The 24,199-nt window shown below is 38.9% G+C and overlaps 1 protein-coding gene across 1 annotated transcript in view; it reads left to right on the plus strand.

Annotated features, from left to right (window-relative positions):
* LOC140625025 (uncharacterized) overlaps nucleotides 1-24,199 on the plus strand; it is a 79,102-nt gene continuing 54,903 nt past the window's right edge. The window contains exons 1-5 of the mRNA XM_072812198.1: nucleotides 1-16; nucleotides 2,608-3,423; nucleotides 3,659-4,346; nucleotides 5,256-5,439; nucleotides 6,439-6,585. Coding sequence (XP_072668299.1) covers nucleotides 1-16; nucleotides 2,608-3,423; nucleotides 3,659-3,858 — 1,032 coding nt within the window. The 3' untranslated portion in view covers nucleotides 3,859-4,346; nucleotides 5,256-5,439; nucleotides 6,439-6,585. The remainder of the gene's footprint in view (nucleotides 17-2,607; nucleotides 3,424-3,658; nucleotides 4,347-5,255; nucleotides 5,440-6,438; nucleotides 6,586-24,199) is intronic.

The raw sequence follows: 24,199 nt of genomic DNA on the forward strand, positions 1-24,199 counted from the left end.
ATGAAGAGCTATGCAGGTAACCACCAAGGACCTGAAGCGGACCTTAACATATGTATAACCCCATGTCATGAAGTGTAAGTCATTTGGTCTCTTTAAAAAGAAAGCATAGTAATCCCCGGGGTATGTACATTGGAAAGAGCCTGTAAATAAAATTTCACTCCTACAGTGCAGCGATGGTTAGAAGCTGGGATCTTACTTTTAGGAAGGAGGTCTGATTTTCATTGTCTGTTGAGAAAGAGTGGAAAACGTTGGATAATCTTCAAAATATTAAAGTATTCAGAGTAAAGACGTCTAACATTATGCTAGCAATAATGAATGACTATATAGTCCTTTTGAGGACACACATTAAGTAAATGGCAGATTTGAACTCTAGTGCATAAAGAAAATGTCTTTTCTCTTTTAAATCTCACATTTGTCTATTGTATACAATAAAAAGGAAGGAAGGAAGGAAGGGAGGAAGGGAGGGAGGGAGGGAGGGAGGGAGGGAGGGAGGAAGGAAGGAAGGAGAAAGGAAGGAAAGAGAAGGAAGGAAGGAAGAAAGAGTAAACGAAGAAAATGAGAAAGAGAAAAAAGAGGAAATAAAAGAAAGCAATACAAAACAAAACAATGCACCCTGATTTTTCCATTGAGTAAGAGTAGTAAGAGGCCAGCAAGGAACTGGGTTTTAGAAGAGTGGTAGGGAGAATGTGGTAGGTGAAAGGGAGGAATTTGTGTTTGTTTTTCCTTTCCTATTTTAAAGGCGTTTAGGAAAAGTATAATAGGTAACATAGTTTGCAGTATCTTAAGTGCTGATGAAATAGGCCACAATGAACATTTGCACAGGTTGTTCAGTGCACACTTTTAGTTGTGCCTTCTCATTATAGCTTATAACCTCAACCAGCAGTAGTGATATCACTTCAGGGAGCTTGTTAGAAATATGGAATTGCAGGTCCCACTCCAGACCTACCAACTCAGAATCTGCATTTTAACAAGATACCAGGTTGATTTGTATGCTTGTGACATTTGAAAAGTGTGCACGTGTGTAATGGCTTGGAGTTGGGAGGTACATGCTTGCCTAACAGTAGGGATCTGTCTGTGGGAACCCAGGCTGTTAAAAGGTCTCCTCCTGATGAGCAAGATGACTTGCAGAACTTGGTTGAGGCCTCTGGATCACTAGCCATAGGTTTGTTTTTTTTAATATAATGCACGGAAACCCTAAAGAATGTACTCTCCTCCCTTGTTTCTTTCCCTCTCTTTTTCGAAATACTGCTATATTGGGGGGGGGGGAGGGGAGAACAAACCATAGTTCTCTCTCTCCTTTGCCATTCACACAGAACATTTCACTTCTAAGACTTTGGGTCACAAAACCTGTGGGTTTTTTTCCCACACCAAGCAATTCTTCACCATGCCAGCTTAGTGTTGCACAATTTAACTCAATTGTGACACTATCTGGAGAAAGCATCAGTCCTACAGGTTAAAGTCTCAGTTTCACAGGACCCCCTTCAGATGCTAATCATGAGTAACAGGTCCCCAGGTTACCCACAACTTCTGTCTGACTGGCTACCAGTCAGAGGTTCCCACAATCCCCGCCACTGGTTTAATTTATTAGAGTAGCTCACAGAACTCAGGAAAACACTTATTTACATTTACCAATTTATTAAGGAATATGGTAAAAGATAGAGATGAACAGCCAGATGAAGAGATACACAGATCTGGGAGGGTCCTGAGAGCAGACACTTCTGTCCCCATGGAGCTGGGTTATGTCTCCCGATCTCCTTCCTGATACAGGAGTGTGTTTGCCCACCTGAAGGCTCCCCGAACCTATACTATTGGGATTTTTGTAGAGGCTTTATCACGTAGGTATGATAGCACACTAACTTCATCCTCAGCCTTTCTTTCTTCTCAAGGAAAGGGGACTGGGACTGGGCATTCCAAGCTTGGTCTTTGCCATGACGGGTCATCGAGGAGCCATCAAGAGTCATCTCATTAGAGCAACCTAAGAAATTACAAGAGCTTCAGGATTCCTGTGCCAGGGACCAGGGGCGAGATCCACGTATACACTTCCCGCTGTCCTGCGCCTCTCCTCTGGCTTCCACCGGCCAGCCTGAGCTTCAAGGTGAAGGAGAAACTGCTGCAACTCCCTCACGCCAGTCAGAGGGTATCATGTGCAGTGTCTCCTCCCTCTACTATCTGTGCCCCGTAGGCCTCAATGTGAAGCAGCGGCTTAGCTTAGCTTCCAAAGGGGCGTTCACTGACGTGCCCGGATAATCCTCAGGAAGGTAGCGTGCTATCAAAGGAATACGCAATTTGTGTCGCATAGACATATGCTATTCATGTCTTTTCTCTTTTAAATCTCACGTTCTGAAATAATTATATTGCGGGCAGTTGGCCAATTTCAGTAGAGATAAAACTAGATTGGATATATCAGCTGCTGGCTACGTAAGAGCGGGAGCCTGCCCGCCTAACCTGTTGTCCGCTGCTGTCTGGTGCTCCCAGCGCTTCCTGGGCAAGAGACGGGCCCGCACTGCTGTCAGGCTGCCAGGTTGCTAAGTGGTCACTTAGGTCAGCAAGCCAAACTGCAGACAATAACCAAGACTTTATTCATTTCTGAGACAGTGTAAGTAACAGGCAAATCTAGGCACCAGCTCTGCAATGCCTTTCCCCCCACAGAACAGCCCCGGACGTGGGTCAAGTACATCAGCACAAGCAGGGGCGTCTTTTCACTGACATCAACAAAGGGCTCCTGTCACGTGTGGCCCCGCAAGGCTGGGGGGTGGCGGGGAGAGGAGGAAGTGCCAGGGGCAGAGGGGAGTCCTGGGGAGAGAAAGGTGCGGTCGGCGGCGGCCAATAACGAGGCCTCCAGGGGGAGGAGGAGGAAGGCGAGCCCCTGCTGCAGCCCCCGTGGAACCGCACCCCGGCCACGCCCTGAGCCCGGGGTCGGGGGGCAGCTCCCCAGCCCGAAGCCCCCCAGGCACACCTTGTCATGGCCTCCAGCCACACACAGAACATACTGGCGCCCTCTGGCCCGGGCCCGACGCCCCGCCCACAGCCTGAGAAGCCAAAGCCAAGATGCCCACTTGGAGCGGAGTTCCGGTAGAGCTGCCGGCGGGCCTCGGGCTCCTCTCGCGAGGCTCTGTCGGGGGCGGAGTTCCGGTAGAGCTGCCGGCGGGCCTCGGGCTCCTCTCGCGAGGCTCTGTCGGGGGCGGAGTTCCGGTAGAGCTGCCGGCGGGCCTCGGGCTCCTCTCGCGAGGCTGCGTCAGGACGGCCGGTGCTGCGCAGGCCCCTGCAGGCCGCACCGGGCCGGGGCCCTCAGAGCAGCAGGCAGGCGTCCTCACGGAAGGGTTTCTGTCAGGCAGAAGAAGAATATCAAACATTTGTCACTCGGCGGAGATCCCGTCCCTAAGCTGCGTCACTCACCATTTCTAAATGTTTGCTTACCTGAGGGTAAATATGTGTTATTTGGCTTTTCAGAATTTTGTTCTTTGTTTGAAGCAATCATGGATCAAGTTGTGACCATGCAGATGTGGAGGTTAGTCTATTAGCTAGTTTCAAGGAGAAATTTTTCCAGGTCTTCCAGCGGCAGTTTTGGTGAAGGGGGACATCCTCCAAGGGAATAAGTATATTTTTTATGCTACTAGTTTTAGCGGTTTTAGATTATATTTTGCTGCTTCTGTTACAGAAATGCCTGTAGCAAGACCCCAGGATTCAATTCCTTACCACACTGAGACCTTCTCTATTCCTACTGTATCCTGCTGCTCTGAATGGCAGCATACATCCCCAAAGTCATGTGCTCCTTCCTGTGCCTCGGACCCAGGACCCAGCCGTGGGCCGCAGCCGCCTCGGCCAGCAGGCACATTCCATTCCACCTTGAAATCCTGAGCGCAGCGTCTCCGTAGACTGTCACCTCCTGCCTGAGTCCACAGCAAGGGGAAGCAGCAGTGTGGATGGACTCCACTGTCCAGGGAGCACCTCTGAGTCCCCACGACTCTTCTTGGACATCATAAGTGGAAGGAACGCCTTCAAATAACTGGAATTTTGTGTTGTTGTGGCGCTTTTTTTTTTTTTTTTTTAGTCAGGAAGTGGAGCATTAGGAGTACTTACTCTGATTTTAAAATTCCCTCCTTGAGTCTTTTTTTCTTTTTTTATCCTTATGTCATGGAATTTTTTTACTGCTTATATTTGGAAATACTCAAAACTGGTTAGAATTCTCACGAGATGGTAGCTAAGAACTCATATGCTCCGTATGAATACCAAACAAATTACAATTTTTAAAAACAGAATCAAATGAGTTTGAAACAATGGTCATGACCCTCTCAGTAATCTGATGAAAAAAATGAAGGTAGAATTTCAAGGATCAACACTGGTTTGTAAGTATCATTATACTGGGATAAGAATAAGCCTTTAAGTTTTTATTAGAATGCTGTAAAACCCTGGAACATACAGCATAGTCAGTAAATAGCTGACCACATTAATTTTTCTGCAGTATTTAGATGGCTACCGAGAAAGGTATGAATGGACTCTTAGGAGCTACATTTCAAATCTTATGTTGAAATAGGGAAACTCTTCTGGAGAGTAAAGACATGAGAGCATTTTTCTCCAGGTTCCCAGATCACCAGAATATCTGTAGGTCTGGGAAATGGGCTACAAAATTGGGAAAAACCATAGAAGGTTCTCAACCGATGATTAAGAGGATAATTTATAAGAAATTGCAAATGTTTTCCAGAAAGATATGTCTACACTACGGGGGAAAATACAATTTGGTTATTAGCTAGTGAAAATTTTTGAAGCTTAACATAGTAACAGCTGTCAAAGATGTGCCAATAGCTGACCAAATCTATTAAAGTTCATTCATGTTCTCATAGTGCAATATAGCTCAGTGCAGTTTCCACATTTCCAAAAAGACAGAGCTAATAATGTCTGTCTGTTATTGTGTTATTGTGTAATCTAATTGACAGTTGTTACCATAGTTAGGACTAGAGGCTTTGCTCCAGGTACTTAACAGATAAGAAATTAGATCCCAGAATGTGGATCAAGCATGTTTTTGAAGAGCATAATGTAGTTGTTACTCCTCACATTGAAACTGATGTAAGAAGTAAATGAAATTTGTATAAGAAAAATAAAGTAGCTTAAAGTAAAAAATTCATGCCAATTGCACGCCTTTTTCATTCCAGGAAGAGGAAAGCACCTAAGATGGTAAGTCTTCAGAAAGGAATCTCTTCATGGACACACTTCTAATTTCTAACATGAGTCTTTTCTGTTTGTATTTATGCCATGAGAACATTTCTCCAAGTCTAAGACACTTGGCCTCAAGAAACACCCAGAAAGTTCTCAGCAGAACAATTAGAACTGGTTGCCAATTCAAGCCCCTGGGAATAGTCCAGGGGGAGCAAATTAAGAAGTTCAAGGCCAGGGAAGCTTAGGCTCTCTAAATCATGTCTCTCCTGCGATATATACACTAGGGTGAGTTTTACCTTGTCTCTATTTACTTTCTTTCTACTGGTTGGAAACATTTCCCGAAACAAAACAGTTTAGATCCATAATAAAAATGAAATGTTTGTTTCTAACTGCCTGAATAGATGGCACAGTTGGTGGTGCTGCATACTCTTTCACAGAACTTAACTGACCCAGGCAATCATAACAAGATAGCTATGGATTTCTCTAAGGGCCAATATTCTGGTTACATCAAGAGGAGCTTTGAGATGACTGTAGCTGGTAATGAGAAATTAGAATATTGATGAAGACTTTTCTAGTTTTAAGTTGCAGGGAAAAGGAGAAGGGGGTTATTTATATTTTTTATCCCAAATATAAATGATAAGTATCCATCTTATGCTCAAAGAAAAAATGTATGTATTACCTAAATAGTGGTGAGTAATCTAAATGTGTCAGACTCTGGGCTAGGAAATGTAGAAGAAACAGAAATTGACTTTTCCTTCCTGAACTTTCTATTTAATAAGGGAAATAAGACACATATGTAAATATAGCAAAGAGGATAACAGATGGCAGTATTGCAAACAGAGAAAATTGTTAAAGTTGAATTCCAACAGAGGAATCAATAAAATCTAAATACTAATAAAATGTATTTTGTGGATGGAAAAAGAGGCAACCTAGGATGCCTGGGTGGCTCAGTGGTTGAGTGGCTGCTTTGGGCTCAGGTTGTGATCCTGGGGTCCTGGGATCAAGTCCCACATTTGGCTTCCTGCAGGGAGCCTCCTTCTCCCTTTGCTTGGGCTTCCGCCTCTCTCTGTGTGTCTCATGAATAAATAAATAAAATCTTTAAAAAAAAAAGAAAAAGAGACAATCCAATTTCATGCATAATTGAGAGAATTGTAAATAAAGATTTTATGTGTATGGTGTAGTGTATAGGACTTTTGAGGCTTTAATATGGTAATATATGTGGTAAATTTACAAAAAGTATATGCAGTTCAATTTTGGATATCTTGAATTTGCTCTCCTATACAGACTCTGAGGGAATATGTCCAGAACACATATGAAAATATGAGACTATGACTCACTGGGATTTGAACTGCATACACAGATTTGTTGTTCAACCACAAAGAGGTGTTAGTTGACACCATGACTTTGGAAAGGAGAAGATGTACGAGCCAGGTAAGATACTGAGAGATCAACACTATCTGAAGAGTCCGGAAAGAAATGTAAATCTGAGAAGTCAGATATGTAGAGAGAACTAGTGAAGGACTAACCTTGTGAAACCAAAGAGAATAAATCTGTAATGGAGTGGCATCCACATTTGGATGACACAAAAATCAAGGGAAGTAAGGACTTGGAGAAGGCTAGTGAATTTAGAGATTGGGCAACACCGATTTAAAGTTCTGGCAAACTGTTACAGACAACACACAGGGGATACATTAAATAATGACTATGAAAAAATGAAAACTAAACAAGCTTTTTCTCAAATTATGAATAGCTAAAGAAGGACTAGCTATTTGATGCCACCTTGAAGATAACAAACAAGACATATGCAAAATAGGTTTATTTGTGCAAAGATTAACTTATCTATAAAGAAGAAAGGTTTAATGGAGAGGAGATAAAAACCAAGACCAATAATTCTGTATGAAGGATGAGCCTGAAGGAGTGGTTGATGGTAAAAGAAAAAAAAAAAAAGGAACTGGTTTCCTATGAAGAGGGTATTGTAGCCTTCTCTCTCTCTCTCCTTTTTTTTTTTTTTTTTTTTTAACTTTTTGATTTTTTCCACAGGGGGAGGAAACTTGATAGAACATATCTTGCCAGACAGTTTCTCTTCTTTTCAGTGGTCTGCTCTCCTGTCACTGGCATCTGGTTTTATAGGTCTTGTAGCATTTGTGCTTACCTTTGAAGCATTGGGTATGCTTTTATCATATCTACAGAAGTAATTTCCTTTAAAATACTACAAAATCATTCTGAGCACTTTGATTTGGCTGATTGTGGCACTCCTTTCTTTAAGAGGTAATTCAATTCTGGAATTCGGTCTTCTGGAAATATAGTTCCACTTGTATTTACTTTATGATGAAGATATTAATTCAGACAGCATGCCATTTACCTTGAGCAAATAACATCCCTTCACAATGGAATTTTCCCTCACATTTATTAAAAGTGGATAATTACCTCGTCTTCATTCCATTTTCAAATTTATATATTGAAAAATAATAAAAAGAGAGGAATGCGTGGAATGACAAATGATATAGATTAATAAGAAATCAGTAAGAACCAAACCTTATGTATTTTTAAATCGACCTTTATTTTACTTGAATAAAAAATGTTTTCTTAAAGTAGATGTACAGAATATAACATCAAATATCATGCTCATGACCACTAGTCTGTAATTATCTCAAATTGATCACACACACATAAACACACACACACAAGGCCATAGGAATTTTTAAAATTTAATATGTCTGCTATTATTGTGAAGCTATCTTGAAGCCATATTTGCTGGTCCAGTCCTAAAATCCACGTCCCAACAATTGGGTTAGGTTTCAGAATATGTTCTCCTAAGTCAATTACAGGAAGTTATTGCTCTGTCTTTAATCAGAGTTGTTGGTCTAATAGTCCTAGCGTGGACTTTGTTCTAGATATTTCATTTCCAACAAGAAATGGGCTCCTGGGTGGCTCAATCAGTTCAGTGTCTGCCTTTGGCTCAGGTTCTGACCTTGGAGTCCTGGGATCGAGCCCCCACATCAGGCCCTTTGCTCAGCAAGGAGTCTGTTTCTCCCTCTCCCTCTGTCCCTCCTCCACTCATGATCTCTTGTGTTCTGTCTTAATCTCTCTGTCTCTCAAGTAAATAAATAAAATTAAGAATGGGACCATAGCTTACTCTTGTTCCCTGATGCATTAGAAGACAATGTAACTTACTTTACCATTGTTTGCCTACTCGCTGAAAAATTTCACTCTGGTCTATGGTACCATTTATCTGACTAAACTTAAAGTTGAAAAGTGCCATCCCCTACAATGCTCTCCTGTTACTTATGCTAATAAAAATATGCTTCCAGTTTGATTCATCTCATAGCATTTATCCAGCTTTAACTGCATGAGCAGGAATATTCTCTCTAGCATTCCCCAACTGCCAGTAAATCTGTAATGCCCCCCACCCTCAGAAAAGGCCTACAGTTCAAATTTTAATACTTAAAAAAAAATCCATGTAATTTGTTTTGTTTTTTTCATTTTAATTAGTTTCAGAGGTAGAATTCAGTGATTCATTAGTTGTACGTAACACCCAGTGCTCATTACACCAAGTGCCTTCCTTCATGCTTGTCACCCAGTTATCCCCATCTCCCACCTACCTCCTCTCCACCAACCCTCAGTTTGTTTCCTTGAGTTCAGCATCTCTTATGGTTTGATTCCCTCTCAATCTGCATCTTATTTTATTTTTCCTTCCCCTCCCCTACGTTCATCCCTTTGTTTCTTAAATTCCACACATGAGTGAGAGCAAATGGTACTTGTCTTTCTTTCTCTTACTGACTTGTTTCATTTAGCATAACACTGTCTAGTTCTATCCATGTCATTGCAAATGGCAAGATTTCATTCTTTTTGATGGCTGAGTAATATTCCATTATTTTCTTTATCCATCATCTGTTGATGGACATCTGGGCTCTTTCCGCAGTTTGGCTATTGTGGACATTGCTGCTATAAACATTGGTGTGCAGGTGTCCCAGCATTTCACTGCATCTGTATCTTTGGGGTAAATCCCCAGCAGTGCAATTGCTGGGTCTTACCGTAGCTCTAGTTTTAACTCTGTGAGGAACCTCCACCCAGTTTTCCAGAGTAGCTGCACCAGTTCACATTCCCACCAACACTGCAGAGGGTTCCCCTTTCTCCACATCCTCTCCAACATCTGTTGTTTCCTGTCTTGTTAATTTTCACCATTCTCACTGGTGTGAGGTGGGATCTCATTGTGGTTTTGATTTGTATTTCCCTGATGGCAAGAGATGCGGAGCATTTTCTCATGTGCTTGTTGACCATGTCTATGTCTTTGGTGAGATTTCTGTTCATGTCTTTTGCCCATTTCATGATTGGATTGTTTGTTTCTTTGCTGTTGAGTTTAATAAATTCTTTAAAGATCTTGGATACTAGCCCTTTATCTGATAGGTCATTGGCAAATACCTTCTCTCATTCTCTAGGTTGTCTTTTAGTTTTGTTGACTGTTTCTTTTGCTGTGAAGAAGCTTTTTATCTGATGAAGTCCCCATAGTTCATTTTTGCTTCTTTCCCTTGCCTTTGGAGACATGTCTAGCAAGAAATTGCTGTGGCTGAGATCAAAGAGAGTACTGCCTGTGTTCTCCTCTGGGATTTTGATGGATTCCTGTCTCACATTTAGGTCTTTCATCCACTCTGAGTTTATTTTTATGTGTGGTGTAAGAAAGTGGTCCAGTTTCATTCTTCTGTATGTGGCTGTGCAATTTTCCCAGCACCATTTGTTGAAGATACTGTCTTTTAACAGAATAGAGAACCGAGAGTAGACCCACAACTCTATGGCCAACTAATCTTTGACAAAGCAGAAAGACTATCCAATGGAAAAAAAAAAATCCATGTAATTTGAAAGTAGAAAAAACTAATGGTTTATGATTAAGGAAATATTTTAAGCTAATTTTTATAACACACTTCTTCAGAATTACTGATACAACACCCAACTTTGCTGAAGGCACTGTAGTACTGAGATTGCTTTGTATATAGATTAGGTAGTGCAGGGTTAGAAGGGGGGCAGAGAGTGGGGAGGAGATGCTTCAGAGCAGCATCCCAAGAAATCAAAGATCCTAATTTAGAAAGAAGGAGAAAATCACCTCCAAAACCACTAAACCAGAAACACACACACATGCGCGCACGCACGCACACACACACACGAACCATGCTATACATGAAGAAAATTATATGAACAGAGTTAATAAGCAAACATTGACTAATACATACTTGACCCAAGACCCTAAACGCATGAACTGTAGACTGCTGCTATTTAAAAATTCAGATTTCTTAGCAGACAGATCAGGGATTTGTATTTTTACAAGATCTCCATGTGATTATCTGTGCATGATTATTCTGTACACCAAAGTTAGAAGACCAAATGTTAGAGAATGGAAAAGAAATAAAAATTAATGTAGTGATAAAGATGATAAAATAGCTTTATCTTTATGATACATTAATATCAAAAAAAGTATCAGTGAAATGATAAATAAGACCAACATTCCAAGGTTCTAGCTTTTTACAAGTAAGCAAGGTCATCATGGTAAAAATGGTGAGCTAAGAAATGGAATACTTAAATGTGTCTATTTTCAAATAAAAGGGTTACAATATATCAAATTTGACTACTGAAATGTCAAAAATAAAGCAGATTTATGATTATTGAGGAAGGTCTAAATATATACATATAGATACATAGGAAGGTAAGTTGACAGGTAAAGAGAGAAAGAGAGGAAAGGATATGGTCTCGTTTTTCCCAAATACAACAACAAAGGGGTAAAGCACACAATTGCACAGGAAAAGAAAAGGGACTGATTAATGAAAACCAATTAGGTTTAAGAAGTTTCTATTTTTTAAGAAGTTTCCTATGTTTTAGAAACACCAGAACTCTTCTGGTGAAGATCAAATGTCCGTTCCTCATAAAAAAGACCAATCTTTTCCTGTGTACTAACCTCATTGTCTGACAGATGTCAGATATTATAACATCGTTGTCATTGTGCATGTTTACATATAACTCAAGAACCAAAACATAAATAAACAAGTGCGACCACTGTGTGAGCCCCAGTACAAGAGTGATTCTGGCTTCAGCTTAGAGATTGGAAACAGATGTAAACATTAGTAATTATGCATGTTTTGGGCTTCCCTTCAAGCACAGAAACAGTTGCTTTAGAAATTGTGGGTGGAGCTGGCTCAACACAAACATTATTTGTCTTTCTGAAGTGGAGAATGAGAGATTAGAGTAAACGCAAGCACATTAATCATGAAATGAAGGTTTTTAGGAAGGGTACTTATTTGTGAACTTCTGGTGTCATCCCAAAATGAGAGTTTTAAAACTTGTTCAAGTTATTTTCCTATGTTTATAAATGAATATATCATAAGGTATATGCTATGGTATAACATCTGGATAATATAAGGTATCATATCTGAACGTGTAACATGTATAATAGATGCCGGATCATTATGGAGGGCCTTTGCTCTTTCCCACTGCCACATCTTGGCCATTCCAGGAAAATGGTATTTGGGCTTCATTTTCTGACATACAGATATGGCATTGGAAAAACAGTACCAGGTTACCCCCCCAGTAACGGTTGTTAACATGCATGCTAAAGCCAACATCCATTTTCCGTTTTCTCGTTTGGAATTGGACTGCAATCTTTAGGTGATCATGCTACTCCTGGCCAGCTAACCACATTTCCCAGCCTCTCTTGTAGCTAAATATGATGAGGTTCTGGACAATTTCATGTAAGTGAACATAGATCTGATGCCCAGGAGGTCTCCTTAAATGAACGTCCTCCTTTCTTCACCCATGTGTAAATGAAGTCCCTTCAAGAACAGAAGTCACATGTGAAGATGGTGGTGGACATAGGTCATAGGTGGGAACCAGCGACTTAAAACACTGAGTGAGACCAGCGAAGATGCCACAGCAGCTTTGATGGCCTACCATCAGAATTCTATCATGTGATAGACAAATGAGCTTCTATCTTATTTCAACTGCTATTTAACGTTTGTTTATTTGTTTATTCTCAACCGAACAAAATTCTATACACAATACAGTTTCTTTTTTTTTTTTTAATTTTTTTAATTTTTATTTATTTATGATAGTCACAGAGAGAGAGAGAGAGGCAGAGACACAGGCAGAGGGAGAAGCAGGCTCCATGCACCGGGAGCCTGACGTGGGATTCGATCCCGGGTCTCCAGGATCGCGCCCTGGGCCAAAGACAGGCGCTAAACCACTGCGCCACCCAGGGATCCCCACAATACAGTTTCAATTCAACCAGCCTGTATGGTATGTTTACTGTGGGCCAGGGGCTGTTCTCCTACTTGAGGCTGCAATGGTGAATGAGAATGGACATGTTTAGCCAACAGTCTGGTGCAGGGGTCAGCCAACTACAATCCCTGGGGCAAATCTCCCCACTCACTGATTTGGTAAACAAGATGTCATTGAAACCATGATTTTTATCATCTATTGCTGCTTTTCCACAGCAATTATGGACGTGAGTAACTATGACAGAGACCTCACGACCCACCACGCCTGCAATACTTACTATCTGGTGCTTTACAGAAAGAGTTCAACAAACCTGGTCTGGTAGGAGACAGACAAGCAAATAGACACTTACAACGTGTAGTATATTTTATGAGAAGGCCCTAGATGCTAGATAAAGGGCTCTGAATAACCTGGACTGGAGAGACCAGGAATACTTCCCAGAGATGGTGAAGTTGAGAATTAGCAGGGTTAGTAGGAGTGAGGTTGAACTTAGCAGGATAAGTAGGGGTGAACCAGATGAGTGACTCAGTGAGAGCATTCTAAGTTGAGGAAACTATACAAGCTCAAAACCCAAAAGTGACAAGTGCTGTCAAATGGAATGAATATTGAAAAGTTCTCCCATACAAAATGGAAGAATAAAGCCAAACTTAGAAGTGCTTACAGAGGAAGCCACGAAGGATCCAGGATTCATCTCAGTAGAGCTTAGAAAAATTATAGTCATGATTTACTTGTCAGTGTGAATTTTACCAGGTATTTGCATCTTAAACTTTATTGTCTCTGATTTTAATTTAAAACAGAGGCATAATTTATTTTGGGAATGCAGTTAAATTAGATGCAAAGTGTATGAGAGAGTGTCAAGGAGAGAGAGCAGGTGCAGAACTTGCCCTTGAACCAACCTTGCCTAAGAGGCCAAAATTAAGCATGAATAACAAGCACTTGGGTTCCTTGCTGAATTACAGACCCCGAGATCCCCAACCTAGAGACTATGATTCAACGATCTGGGATTGGGTTCAGAAATTGGGATTTTAAACAAGTAAAAAAGGAATTCAATTAAACTGATCCAGAAGTGATTCTGCAAAATGCTGCTTTAGGGCAGACCCATACCTCAGAACCTTCTGGAACATTTGAAAAACTTAGAATCTTGAGTGAAATCCTGATCCGTGAATATAAACCTGAGAGTGCTGCACTTGAATCTATGCTTTAATAAGCTTTCCAGTTGATTCTGTTGTGTAATACAGTTTCTAAAGACATTTCTATACTTCTGGGTCTGTTGCACAAATTCATAAGCATTTCTGACAGTCACTGCACAGGGAAGAGAAGCAAGGAGCAGTGTCTCCAAGCCAGTACAGCAATGATGTGGACACGTACCAGCTGCCAACTCATGTCTCTTGACTGTTTTCTGTTCTTTCCCACCGTATGTGTCTTGGATCTCCCATCCTATTCCCGAGCCATTCCCGCCGTCCCAGCTCCACATAAAGAGGAAAATAGTCAATATGAGGCTGTGAACAGTCAGTTTTATTCAAGAACTGCTTTCTTTGCTCTAAGTTCTCGAGTCACTGTCCTTCCATTCCCAAATGTTGACTAATATGCTTTGATAACATCCCAGGTGCCTCTGGAACATTGCTTCTTAAAAAGCACCTTCGCATGCATTATCCCATTTGATCCTGAAAGACTTCGCAAAAGGCTCTTGCACTAGAGGTATGGGGTAGAGCATTCGCTTTCCAAATGAGGAAGGGAGTAGGAAACACTGGCATGCCTATAGCTGGTCAGAAGAGAAGCCCAGGTTCAAACCAAAATATTCTACAGCTTGAATATTTATGCATATTTAAGATAGTAGAAGAATGACCTGTTAAGAAATGACACAGAGTAGATGTAAAACGCACACGCACACACACACACACACACACGTGTACACAGTCACACAAGGTTACAACAGCTATTTTGAGAAGAGGTTCTTTCTTATTTATTCCCAATCCTGCAGTCTCCCTAGCTATCAGTGAAGAATAGATGAGGTTCTGGAAAATCTCAGTTAACTCTCTCCGCTACTGGGATCTGCTCTAAATTATGTCCTCAAACCTAACAGCGAGCGGCCTGTCCTCTGTCACATAACATTGGACACGGTGTGGGGTCTCTATACCCCCATCAGTCTTGTCTTCTGATTGTCCCGATGAGTAAGGCAAGTTCTTCTCATGTATAGCTCATTTTTCAGTTGAGAAAAGAGAAACTTCTAGATATTTCAAGCAGAGAAAAGAGCACATAAAGAGAACTGGATTTAAAACTCTCATAAAGATACTGGAAGGGCTGGGGGAACACATGTGAAAGATGAGATTTAACGTAAGCAAATCAAACTCCTGACCTTCTGGACGTCCACAGGTGCCAACATGCAGGAGCTGACGCTGGGTGCTACTGCTGCTCCACCTGCTGGACCAGGGCCATTTACCCACTGGAGGCACCTCCACGAGCTGGGGTCGGGAGGGAGCCGACTGCCACTGTGGGGACCACCGATGGGCCTATAGAACCAGAAACAAGCTACTTTCCATCCTCCTCTTCCTTCTGATCTCGAGCCAGAGATCAGGTTCTTGGCAGAACCTAAATGGAAACCAGCTGACAGGGACTTGGGGAAAGCAATTTTCCGGTTCTAGCTTCATGTGATAAAAAGATGAGCACAGAAGGACAGTTAAGAAGGTTAGTGCCAACAGAAAATGGATGGCAAAAAAAAAAAAAAGAAAATGGATGGCAGTACCTGGTCCATCAAGAAGATTAAAATAACCTTATATCTCATCTATTGAAAAGAATAAAGATGTAAAATAATAGCATTTGTAGCAAATAGGAATGTATTTAGTTTAAAAAGCTGTATTGTAAGTCTTGTGAAGAATAGCTGAATTCTCTACATTATTACATGCTCCATTAAAATATGGTCAAAGAATTCCATGAGCACAATGACCTAAAACATTTTTAAAAGTCATAAAAATCAATGTTAATTTTTTAAAACTTGCTTTTGTTTACATAAAAAATTTTAAAAAGAATAAAAATATATTGTGCACTACATGTATAGATGTGTATATAAAATATGAATATAGACTTATTATTATAACTAAATTCAAACCTCTTCCTGGATGTATATCTGAATATCGTATCTTACATGTTATATGTGTTTATATATAATACATATGTACATCTCCAGAAAGAGGTTTGAATTTAGTAATAATTTGGAATTTCAGTTGCGGGTGAAATTTTATTGGCCCAAAGACAAGAAATATTTTTAGAACAGAACAGTACAGGATTCTGGGTATCCATTTCATGCACTGATTTGCACAGTCTACAAAATTTGAAACTGCTTAAAATCAAACCTATATGAACACGAAGGAGACATTTTACAGTCTTGATGTGAAATGAGAATCTCCTTCAAGTATCATGTACAGCTCTTACTCTCCAGTTACATTTACCTAAGAGATTTTCAGTTGTAGTCACTAGGTAGCTCAGCTTTGCACTTTAGCAATGACTTTGCACTCTTTTCCTTGGACTCTGTTTGGTCACAAATAGACTCGATCAGAAGGTAATTTTGGAGTCATCATCCTACACAGTTCCCATCACATCTTAAATTGTCACCTGGCTCTTTTCAGACATTTTTGAAAATAGCTATGATGAGGAAAATAGAAGTGCAGCCTAGCAAACATTATGTTATGTCTCAATTAAATTTGGCTAATAGTGCTCCCTTTTTTTTTACATGAGGTAATGCTGTGAAAATATGTCCTAAGAAAACTTTCTTCCTGGTAGACAATATGGTTATACACTCGAATAAATAGAAACAGGAAGATGCTTAAGAAACACATGTTTAGCCAATTTCCCCTTCTAGGCTTTGATAAAATCAGCAAGGTGAAATAACAAGTTAAAATATACTGGAGATCTCCAATTCTCATGATAATGTAGATGACATTTATTATGCATTTGTTTCAGACCAAAATGATGCTTCACCAAATATTTTGGCCCCTTCAAAAGACTAATCATGGAGGGTTCAGAGGGTATGTGGGAACTTCCTGTACTTTCTGCTCAATTTTTCTGTAAACTGAAAATATATGGTAAACTTTGGGTGTGAACAAAAGGAAGAAAAGACACATGTGTGACTGGTGATGGAACATGCCAGACATCTGTGATTTTTGAATATGAACGTTATCAGAATCACCTGGAGGACATGTGCAATAGATTACTGCATTCAGCCTCCAGAGTTTCTGGGCACTATTTTATAAATTATGGAGGTATAATAAGTTTTGAATCATTTGATAATTGTTAATGCTTTACTTAATTTTTAAATATCGTTTGAAGTACTATAGGGAAGGTGACATAAAGCCATTATTTTATAAACATATTTAGGAGGAACTGTTTGTAGTTAATTCTAAATATATAGGAAATGTTATTTCTTTTGGGATTTTGTATTTGTTAGTTAAGACAGTAGTATTAAAATGTTAGGGCAGGGATGTCTGGGTGGCTCAGTCAGTTAAGTGTCTGCCTTTGGGGCAGCCCCGGTGGCTCAGCGGTTTAGCGCCTGCCTTCAGCCAAGGGCATGATCCTGGAGACCCGGGATCGAGTCCCATGTCAGGCTCCCTGCATGGAGCCTGCTTCTGTCTCTGCCTCTCTCTCTCTCTCTCTCTCTCTCTCTCTCGCTCTGTGTGTGTCTGTCATGAATAAATAAATAAAATCTTAAAAAAAAAAAAAGTGTCTGCCTTTGGCTCAGGTTGTGATTCCAGGGTCCTGGGATAGAGCCCCTATTTTTCCCTCTCCTACTCCCTTTGCTTATGCTCTCTCTCTCTCTCTCCAATAAATAAATAAAATCTTTAAAAATTTTTTTAAAATAAAATGTTTCAAGAAAATATCCTCATAGTTCTTGGTAAGTTAATTATTATACAAAGTATAATAGAAGTGATAGCTCCATGAGCAAACACACAAATGTTTAGTCATCTGAAACATTCTAAATTTTCCCCAGTATTTTGGAAAACATTCACACTTCTTTTTTTTTTTAATTTTTATTTATTTATGATAGTCACAGAGAGAGAGAGAGAGAGAGGCAGAGACATAGGCAGAGGGAGAGGCAGGCTCCACGCACCGGGAGCCCGATGTGGGATTCAATCCCGGGTCTCCAGGATCGCGCCCTGGGCCAAGGGCAGGCGCTAAACCGCTGCACCACCCAGGGATCCCAACATTCACACTTCTATTGCTGTTCTGACTTAATGAGTCAACCCAACAGAAGAAGACAATTAAGGTACAAATTTCAGCTCCATGAAATAGAGATATAGGCTGATAAAAACCTCTGTCACTGTCATCTACATAGAACTACCCAATTCCACCAATCCTCTTAATCCAGTTTCTCACATGCACAAGAATGGATGATTCCTTGAATTATGTTACTTATGAAACTTTGTCCTGTCCCCTTATTGCCCATGGCAACCGATACTTCCAGCTTTGTTCTTTTTGCCTAAGCTTATCTATTTGGGGTCTTTTGTGATTTGAGTTGAATTCTAGGATTTTTTTTTTTTCTTTGGAAAATGTAATTGGGTGTTTGATAGAAATTGCATTGAATCTACACATTCCCGTGGGTAACATTTATTATTTTCCATTTTCCACGAGTCAATGAGAAGTGGATAATGTGGTCCAGATCCATTAGATTTTCCTTGGGATCCCTCACTTGTCTGTGTTCAGCTGGTTGGTTCCTGTTGAGGAACTGTGTTGTCCTTCCTGTGGTCTCTGATCTTCCAAATGGTCATCCTGGATGTGTTGTTCATGATGGTACAGATTTCCATGAAACAATGGAAGTGCTTAAGTCTCCTCGAGCTCTGAGAATGGATGTGTCGTATGAATACTTCCATCATAGTCTATTGGCCAAAGCGAGTCAGGGATCAGGGAAATAGAGTCCACTTCTTGACTGGAAAACTTATAATGTTACAATGCAAAAGGTATGCATAGAGACAGAAGAGATGAATTCAGCCATTTTTTTTGTGTGTGTGGTCAATTTACCACAGTATTTTTCTCCAAATACAGGCAAAAATCACAAACATAAGTTCAGAATAAATCATCAAGTGAATTGTGAAGTAGATGAGACATATCTGAATTTCAAAATGACATTAAACCAGATAATTTCTGTAATACATGTGGAAAAGATGGTGGCACGCAGCTCTGGGTTGAGGCAGCAGTTAGATCGATTTGTAATAAGATAAATGGCCATCTCCAAACATATTTATTTATAGAAAAGTGTCAAAGAGACATGTTCAGTGACAGAACATAAGGCTTTCTTCCCAGTCAGGTTCTATGTAACACTTACCACCATTTATAAATGACTTGTATAAAAACATGATCCTCCAAATAGAAAATGACATGAATCTGGAAGGAAGAGATAGTATTCTGGATGACAGTATTAGCGCCCAAAAAGACCTTGACAGGATGAAATGGGGATCAAATTAAATGTGGCAAGTTTTAACATAGATAAATTTAAGGCATAGCCATAAAGTTGAAATCTCAAAATGTCCAATTATACACTGGTTTAGCTGGATAAGCATCTTAAGGGCTTTAGTGAACAGCTGCCCTAATAATAATCAACAGTGTATGCAATTTACATAAAACATCTGTGAATATAGGTCACATTAGTATATGAACTATGTATATTCTAGAATAAAGTAATACTCTTCTCCTCCAAACCTCAAGACTTACTTTGACTTCACTCTACAATTATGCTGTTGAATATAATAGTGATAATTATTTTTAGCACTAATTTTGATTCTGAGTTTCAGTTAATTCTCAGTGCCATTTGAAAATCAACTCCTCTGGGCATCTAAATTCTCATCAATTAGTAAAAGAGCCCTAAAAATGGTAATATTCTGAGTCAAATAGCAGATATTGTAAGTATCACAGCTTCTGATTATAAAGTAATAAAATTAGAAATTAATAGCAGAGTTTATTCATATTATTAGAAACCAAAATAAGAAAAACATATCTAGGTTTTGTACTATTAATAGAGAGATTAAATGTTAAAAGATTCAATGACTCACTAACTTTAATCGCAATTATATATTACATAAAAAATGATGACATAGGGCCAAGTGTAGACTCAGAGGAAAATATACAGAAAGGTATTATTTTAAATTTAAAAGGAAAGGGTAGACTTCTGCCTTCAGCTTAAGATGTGGAAAGCCGAAATAGTGATCCCTAGGTGGTGCAGCGGTTTGGCGCCTGCCTTCGGCCTAGGGCGCGATCCTGGAGACCCGGGATCGAATCCCACATCGGGCTCCCAGTGCATGGAGCCTGCTTCTCCCTCTGCCTGTGTCTCTGCCTCTCTCTCTCTCTCTGTGACTATCATAAATAAATAAAAATTAAAAAAAAAAAGAAAGAAAGCCGAAATAATGTAAATCCTACCCTGAGAAAAAGGAAAATTCATTATACTTTAGAAAATCATTACTTTTCCTGAATCCAGTGGATCAGTGAAATCTTAGGGCAGCCACTTTACAGACTTCTGAACACTGGAATATCAATAGGGTCATTGAGAAATTATCCTCAACCCTTGAGTGAAAAAGCTTTGAACCCCTAAAACCCAGGGAACACAGGGCATGCCTAACATTGAGGCTGGAGGACAACCAAAAAAACCCCGACCCTCAGTAGAATGTAGCAAACACCAAGTATCATGCAACAGCAATTTATTGCTTAATGAAAGACAAGAACATAGGTGAATCTTTGACGGGGCACACTCATAAAGGGAAAATCTGAAGATGCCAGTGAAGGAAACTTTGAGGAAAACATTCTGGCCAGGCTCACAAGTATGAGAAATTCTAAAGGATTCTGGAGCCAGTGGTAACCATGACAACACTAAAACTCAAACCCAGCTCAACTCTGAATCAGATTGACCCAACCCTAAAACTGACAGCCAAGACAAAGTCTGGTGTAGGATTTACCATAGTAATTGCTCTATATGCCCTTAAAAACAATGTCTATGCTAGGTATGAAACATTCACTATGGCAAGTCATATTCCAGGCTTAAAAAAACTAAACTTCAAAAATTAAAACAACTGAAATCAAACAAAGTTGACTAAAGTAGAGTTTGATTAGACATCAATAATCAGGATATCTGAAACATCCTCAAATATTTGTAAATAAAACAGCACACTTCTCTATATTCCATGGGTTACTAAGGGAGTAAAAAGAGAAAATTGAAAATGTTTTGTATGGATTGACAATAAAACACTACATATCAAAATTGTGATGCCCTAATAAATAAATAGTTAAAGGAAAATTTATGGAAAAGACACAAATATTAGAAAATAAGAATTATCTTAAGTCAATGATCTATAAATTCATTTTAAGAAACAAATATAACAAGAATAAATTAACCCAAAGTAAGGAGAAGAAATGAGATAAATATAAGAGCAGAGATAAATTAATTTTAAATAAGCAGTAAAATATGAATGTAACCAAAAGATTGTTCTTTGAAAGGAGCAATAAAATTGACAAATATTTAGCCTGACTATCCAAGAAAAAAAGGAGAGAAGAAGCAAATTACCAACAACAATAATGAAAAAAGGGATAATATTAAAATCCAAGAATAATGAAGAAACAACCTAAATGACCCTGCTTGTAAATTTATCTTTAGTTTAAAAATCTTTTCACATGTTTAGGTTCTGGTTTGGTGTAAGAAGTTTAGAAGTCACCATGACATCCTAACAAGTAGTAAAAGCTAAATAGAGGAAAAATGAACAACTATTCTTGGATCCATAAGCTAGGAAATAAGGAACAAGAAATATAGAGAAAGGGAAAATATATAATTATTTAATGCATTATTTTATAAAGAGGAAAATCTAAAGATAACAATTATAGGAAAATAAAAAATAAATTTGAAATATATAGAAAATTTATAGACAGAATATAATTTGAGAGACAGATTAGTATATAGACTAAAATATATTTATTTTTAAAACTAGACAAACCATAGGCAAATCAAAAAATGAAAGCAAACAAATTCATTTTGGAAAAGGTGATATGAAAAAGAAACAAACATACTCAATTATAATTAAATTAAACAGAAGATAGCAATGAAATTAATGATTTATTTTTCAAGTAAAACTTTCAAAATTAGATGAGCAAAAATTTAAAAGAGATAAATTAGATAAATTATTATATAGATAAATTAGATAAATTGTCATGAAAAATCGGAGATCTACTAAATATCTCTTGATCTCAGGTAGTTTTATTAGCAATTGATCCCAAGCTTCCAAATGAGAGAAAAATAGTTCTCTAATATTCACGGTTCTTCAACACAGAAAGTGGAAAGAGTAAACTAAAAGAGTAAATCCAAAGCCTAGCTCTTTTTCTAAAAGTCTAAAATCTAAACATTTTAAAATTTAAGCCAGAATTAAAAGAGTAAGTAAATACAAATAAGTAATTGGAAACCACCTACTCTGGAGTCCTTTTTATCTTCCCAAACTCTTATTTTGTGTTCATTCTAATTCTTCAGAAACATGTTCCACACACACACACACAGGGTCAGAGCACATCCCCAGGACCAACCCATCATTAGTCCCGTCGGCTGGACACAGTGACAGGTGGAATTTAAGCAAGAACTGTAGGGACCTTCCCTGTTACATGGAAGCTGTGGGTGGACAGGCCTTCTCTCTCTGGGGTTGCTTGCTTGCCTGGGAGGATGTGAGGCTCATCACCTCCATGGCCATCGCGGAGGCTTCCTGACTCCAAGGTGTTGAAGGAGACCAGTGCGCACAGAGCCCAGCAGTAGAAGGAGACAGAGCTGCTGAGCCTCCCCAACCAGCCTCAGGCTGCTCTAGCCAACGTAGGTGTTCTTACCGGTTCTTGCTTTTGCTTATATTAGTTTAAAATTTCCTCCTACGCTTTTTCAGTTGGAAGGGGGCCACTCCGACCTACATATCAACAATAAGGAAATACTTCTTAAACTCTGAATGTAACTTTACACTTAGATTAAAATTCACATTGAATATACGTTTCCATTTGCATTACGTAAAACATTGAAATAGGAATAGAGTTTGCAGACTCAAGGGATGTTTTCTGTATTTCTCAACTTTTCTATTGTTTTAAATTTGAATGTCTTTTTTTAAATATTAAAAGATAGGAAAACATAAAATCATGCACAGAATGCTATCTTTCATAACTGCTGGAAGTACATAATTTAATTTTTAAATCTATCAACATCTGCAAGAAATCAGACTGCACTTTATAATTTGATTTTAATTTTTAATTTCATCTTTTTTTTTTTCCAAAGGCTAGTCAGGGCAATAGTGAGAAGAGGTGAAAGAACAAAAAGTTTGATCTATAACTGACTGTGAAAAATCAATTGTAATAACTCACTATGTCTCAACCAGTTCAAACTATACTATGTCTTATTTTGTGTGTATGTGTGAATTATCTTTCGATTACAACTATTTTTTTTAATCATTATACTAACTTATTTCCTAATGTACTCTGGGCTTTAGTATGACAACTTAACGGGTTATGGTCTCAACTCTTCTAATATTAATTATTGCTGTATTTGTTTTCATCTCATTTACTCTGTTTTCAGGAATAGGGCTGCTAATTTTATATGATCTAGCATGATTTTTGGATTTTTCCTAAAAGTTATCATCTAGTGCATTACTCAATGGCCCATTGTGTGGGTAAAAATACCCAAAAATTTTAGGTAGTTTTTTCTTAATTTAAGTTTTTTTGTTGAAGTACATTTTGACATTAGCATCTTATCAATGAAATATCCTTCCTTTTTTTTTTTTATTGGTGTTCAATTTACCAACATACAGAATAACCCCCAGTGCCCGTCACCCAATCACTCCCACCCCCCGCCCTCCTCCCCTTCTACCACCCCTAGTTCGTTTCCCAGAGTTAGCAGTCTTTACGTTATGTCTCCCTTTCTGATATTCCCACACATTTCTTCTCCCTTCCCTTATATTCCCTTTCACTATTATTTATATTCCCCACATGAATGAGAACATATAATGTTTGTCCTTCTCCGACTGACTTACTTCACTCAGCTATCCTTCCTAACATTAGAAATTTACTGTCACTCTAAATCCTCTCTACCTTTAATCTATTACCAGGCAGGGAAGCCATGCTTTTGCTTTTTTCTGTCTTGATTTTATTTAATTTTAAACATCTTTAAAGTGCACAAATATGAAATCATAAGTCTTTTCTCACTGTGGATATTATTTAATTTGTAAATTCTTTAGTCATCATTTTAGTTTACTCAGTGCTTTAGTTATTTTCAAAAATTTCCATAACAAAAGATTCAAAAATGTAATATTGATAAACAAATTGCGCCCAGTAGAGAGTCACACAAAACAGAGATGAACTAAAAATTACCAATTTCATCATCAAGAAATGATTGCTTTTCAGGTATTTGCAAATCTCGTCTATCTGTATATGCATTGTAATAGACATATAAAGTTAACAAATGTATATGCTTTCTTTTTTTAAAGATTTCTTTATTTTGAGAGAGAGAGAGAGTGAGCGCAGGTCCGGGGCGGGCCAGAGGGAGAGACTCTTCCAGCAGCTCCTGCGAGCACAGAGCCAGCTCCCACACATGAGACCATGACCTGAGCCTCACTGACTGAGCCACCCGGTGCCGCAATTTACCTGGGTTCTTTAGTCATTCGTATACGCTTCAAATCCATCTTCACTTCCATGCGGTTCTATAATCATAAATAAGATATGTAGAAACAACTGTTTTGCATCGTGTCTTAACTTCAGGGTAAACAATATGCAATGCAAGCCAGTTTATTCAAATAGAGAAAAG

The sequence above is a fragment of the Canis lupus genome, chromosome 35 (assembly GCF_048164855.1).
Source record: "Canis lupus baileyi chromosome 35, mCanLup2.hap1, whole genome shotgun sequence".
Classification (NCBI taxonomy): Eukaryota; Metazoa; Chordata; class Mammalia; order Carnivora; family Canidae; genus Canis; species Canis lupus.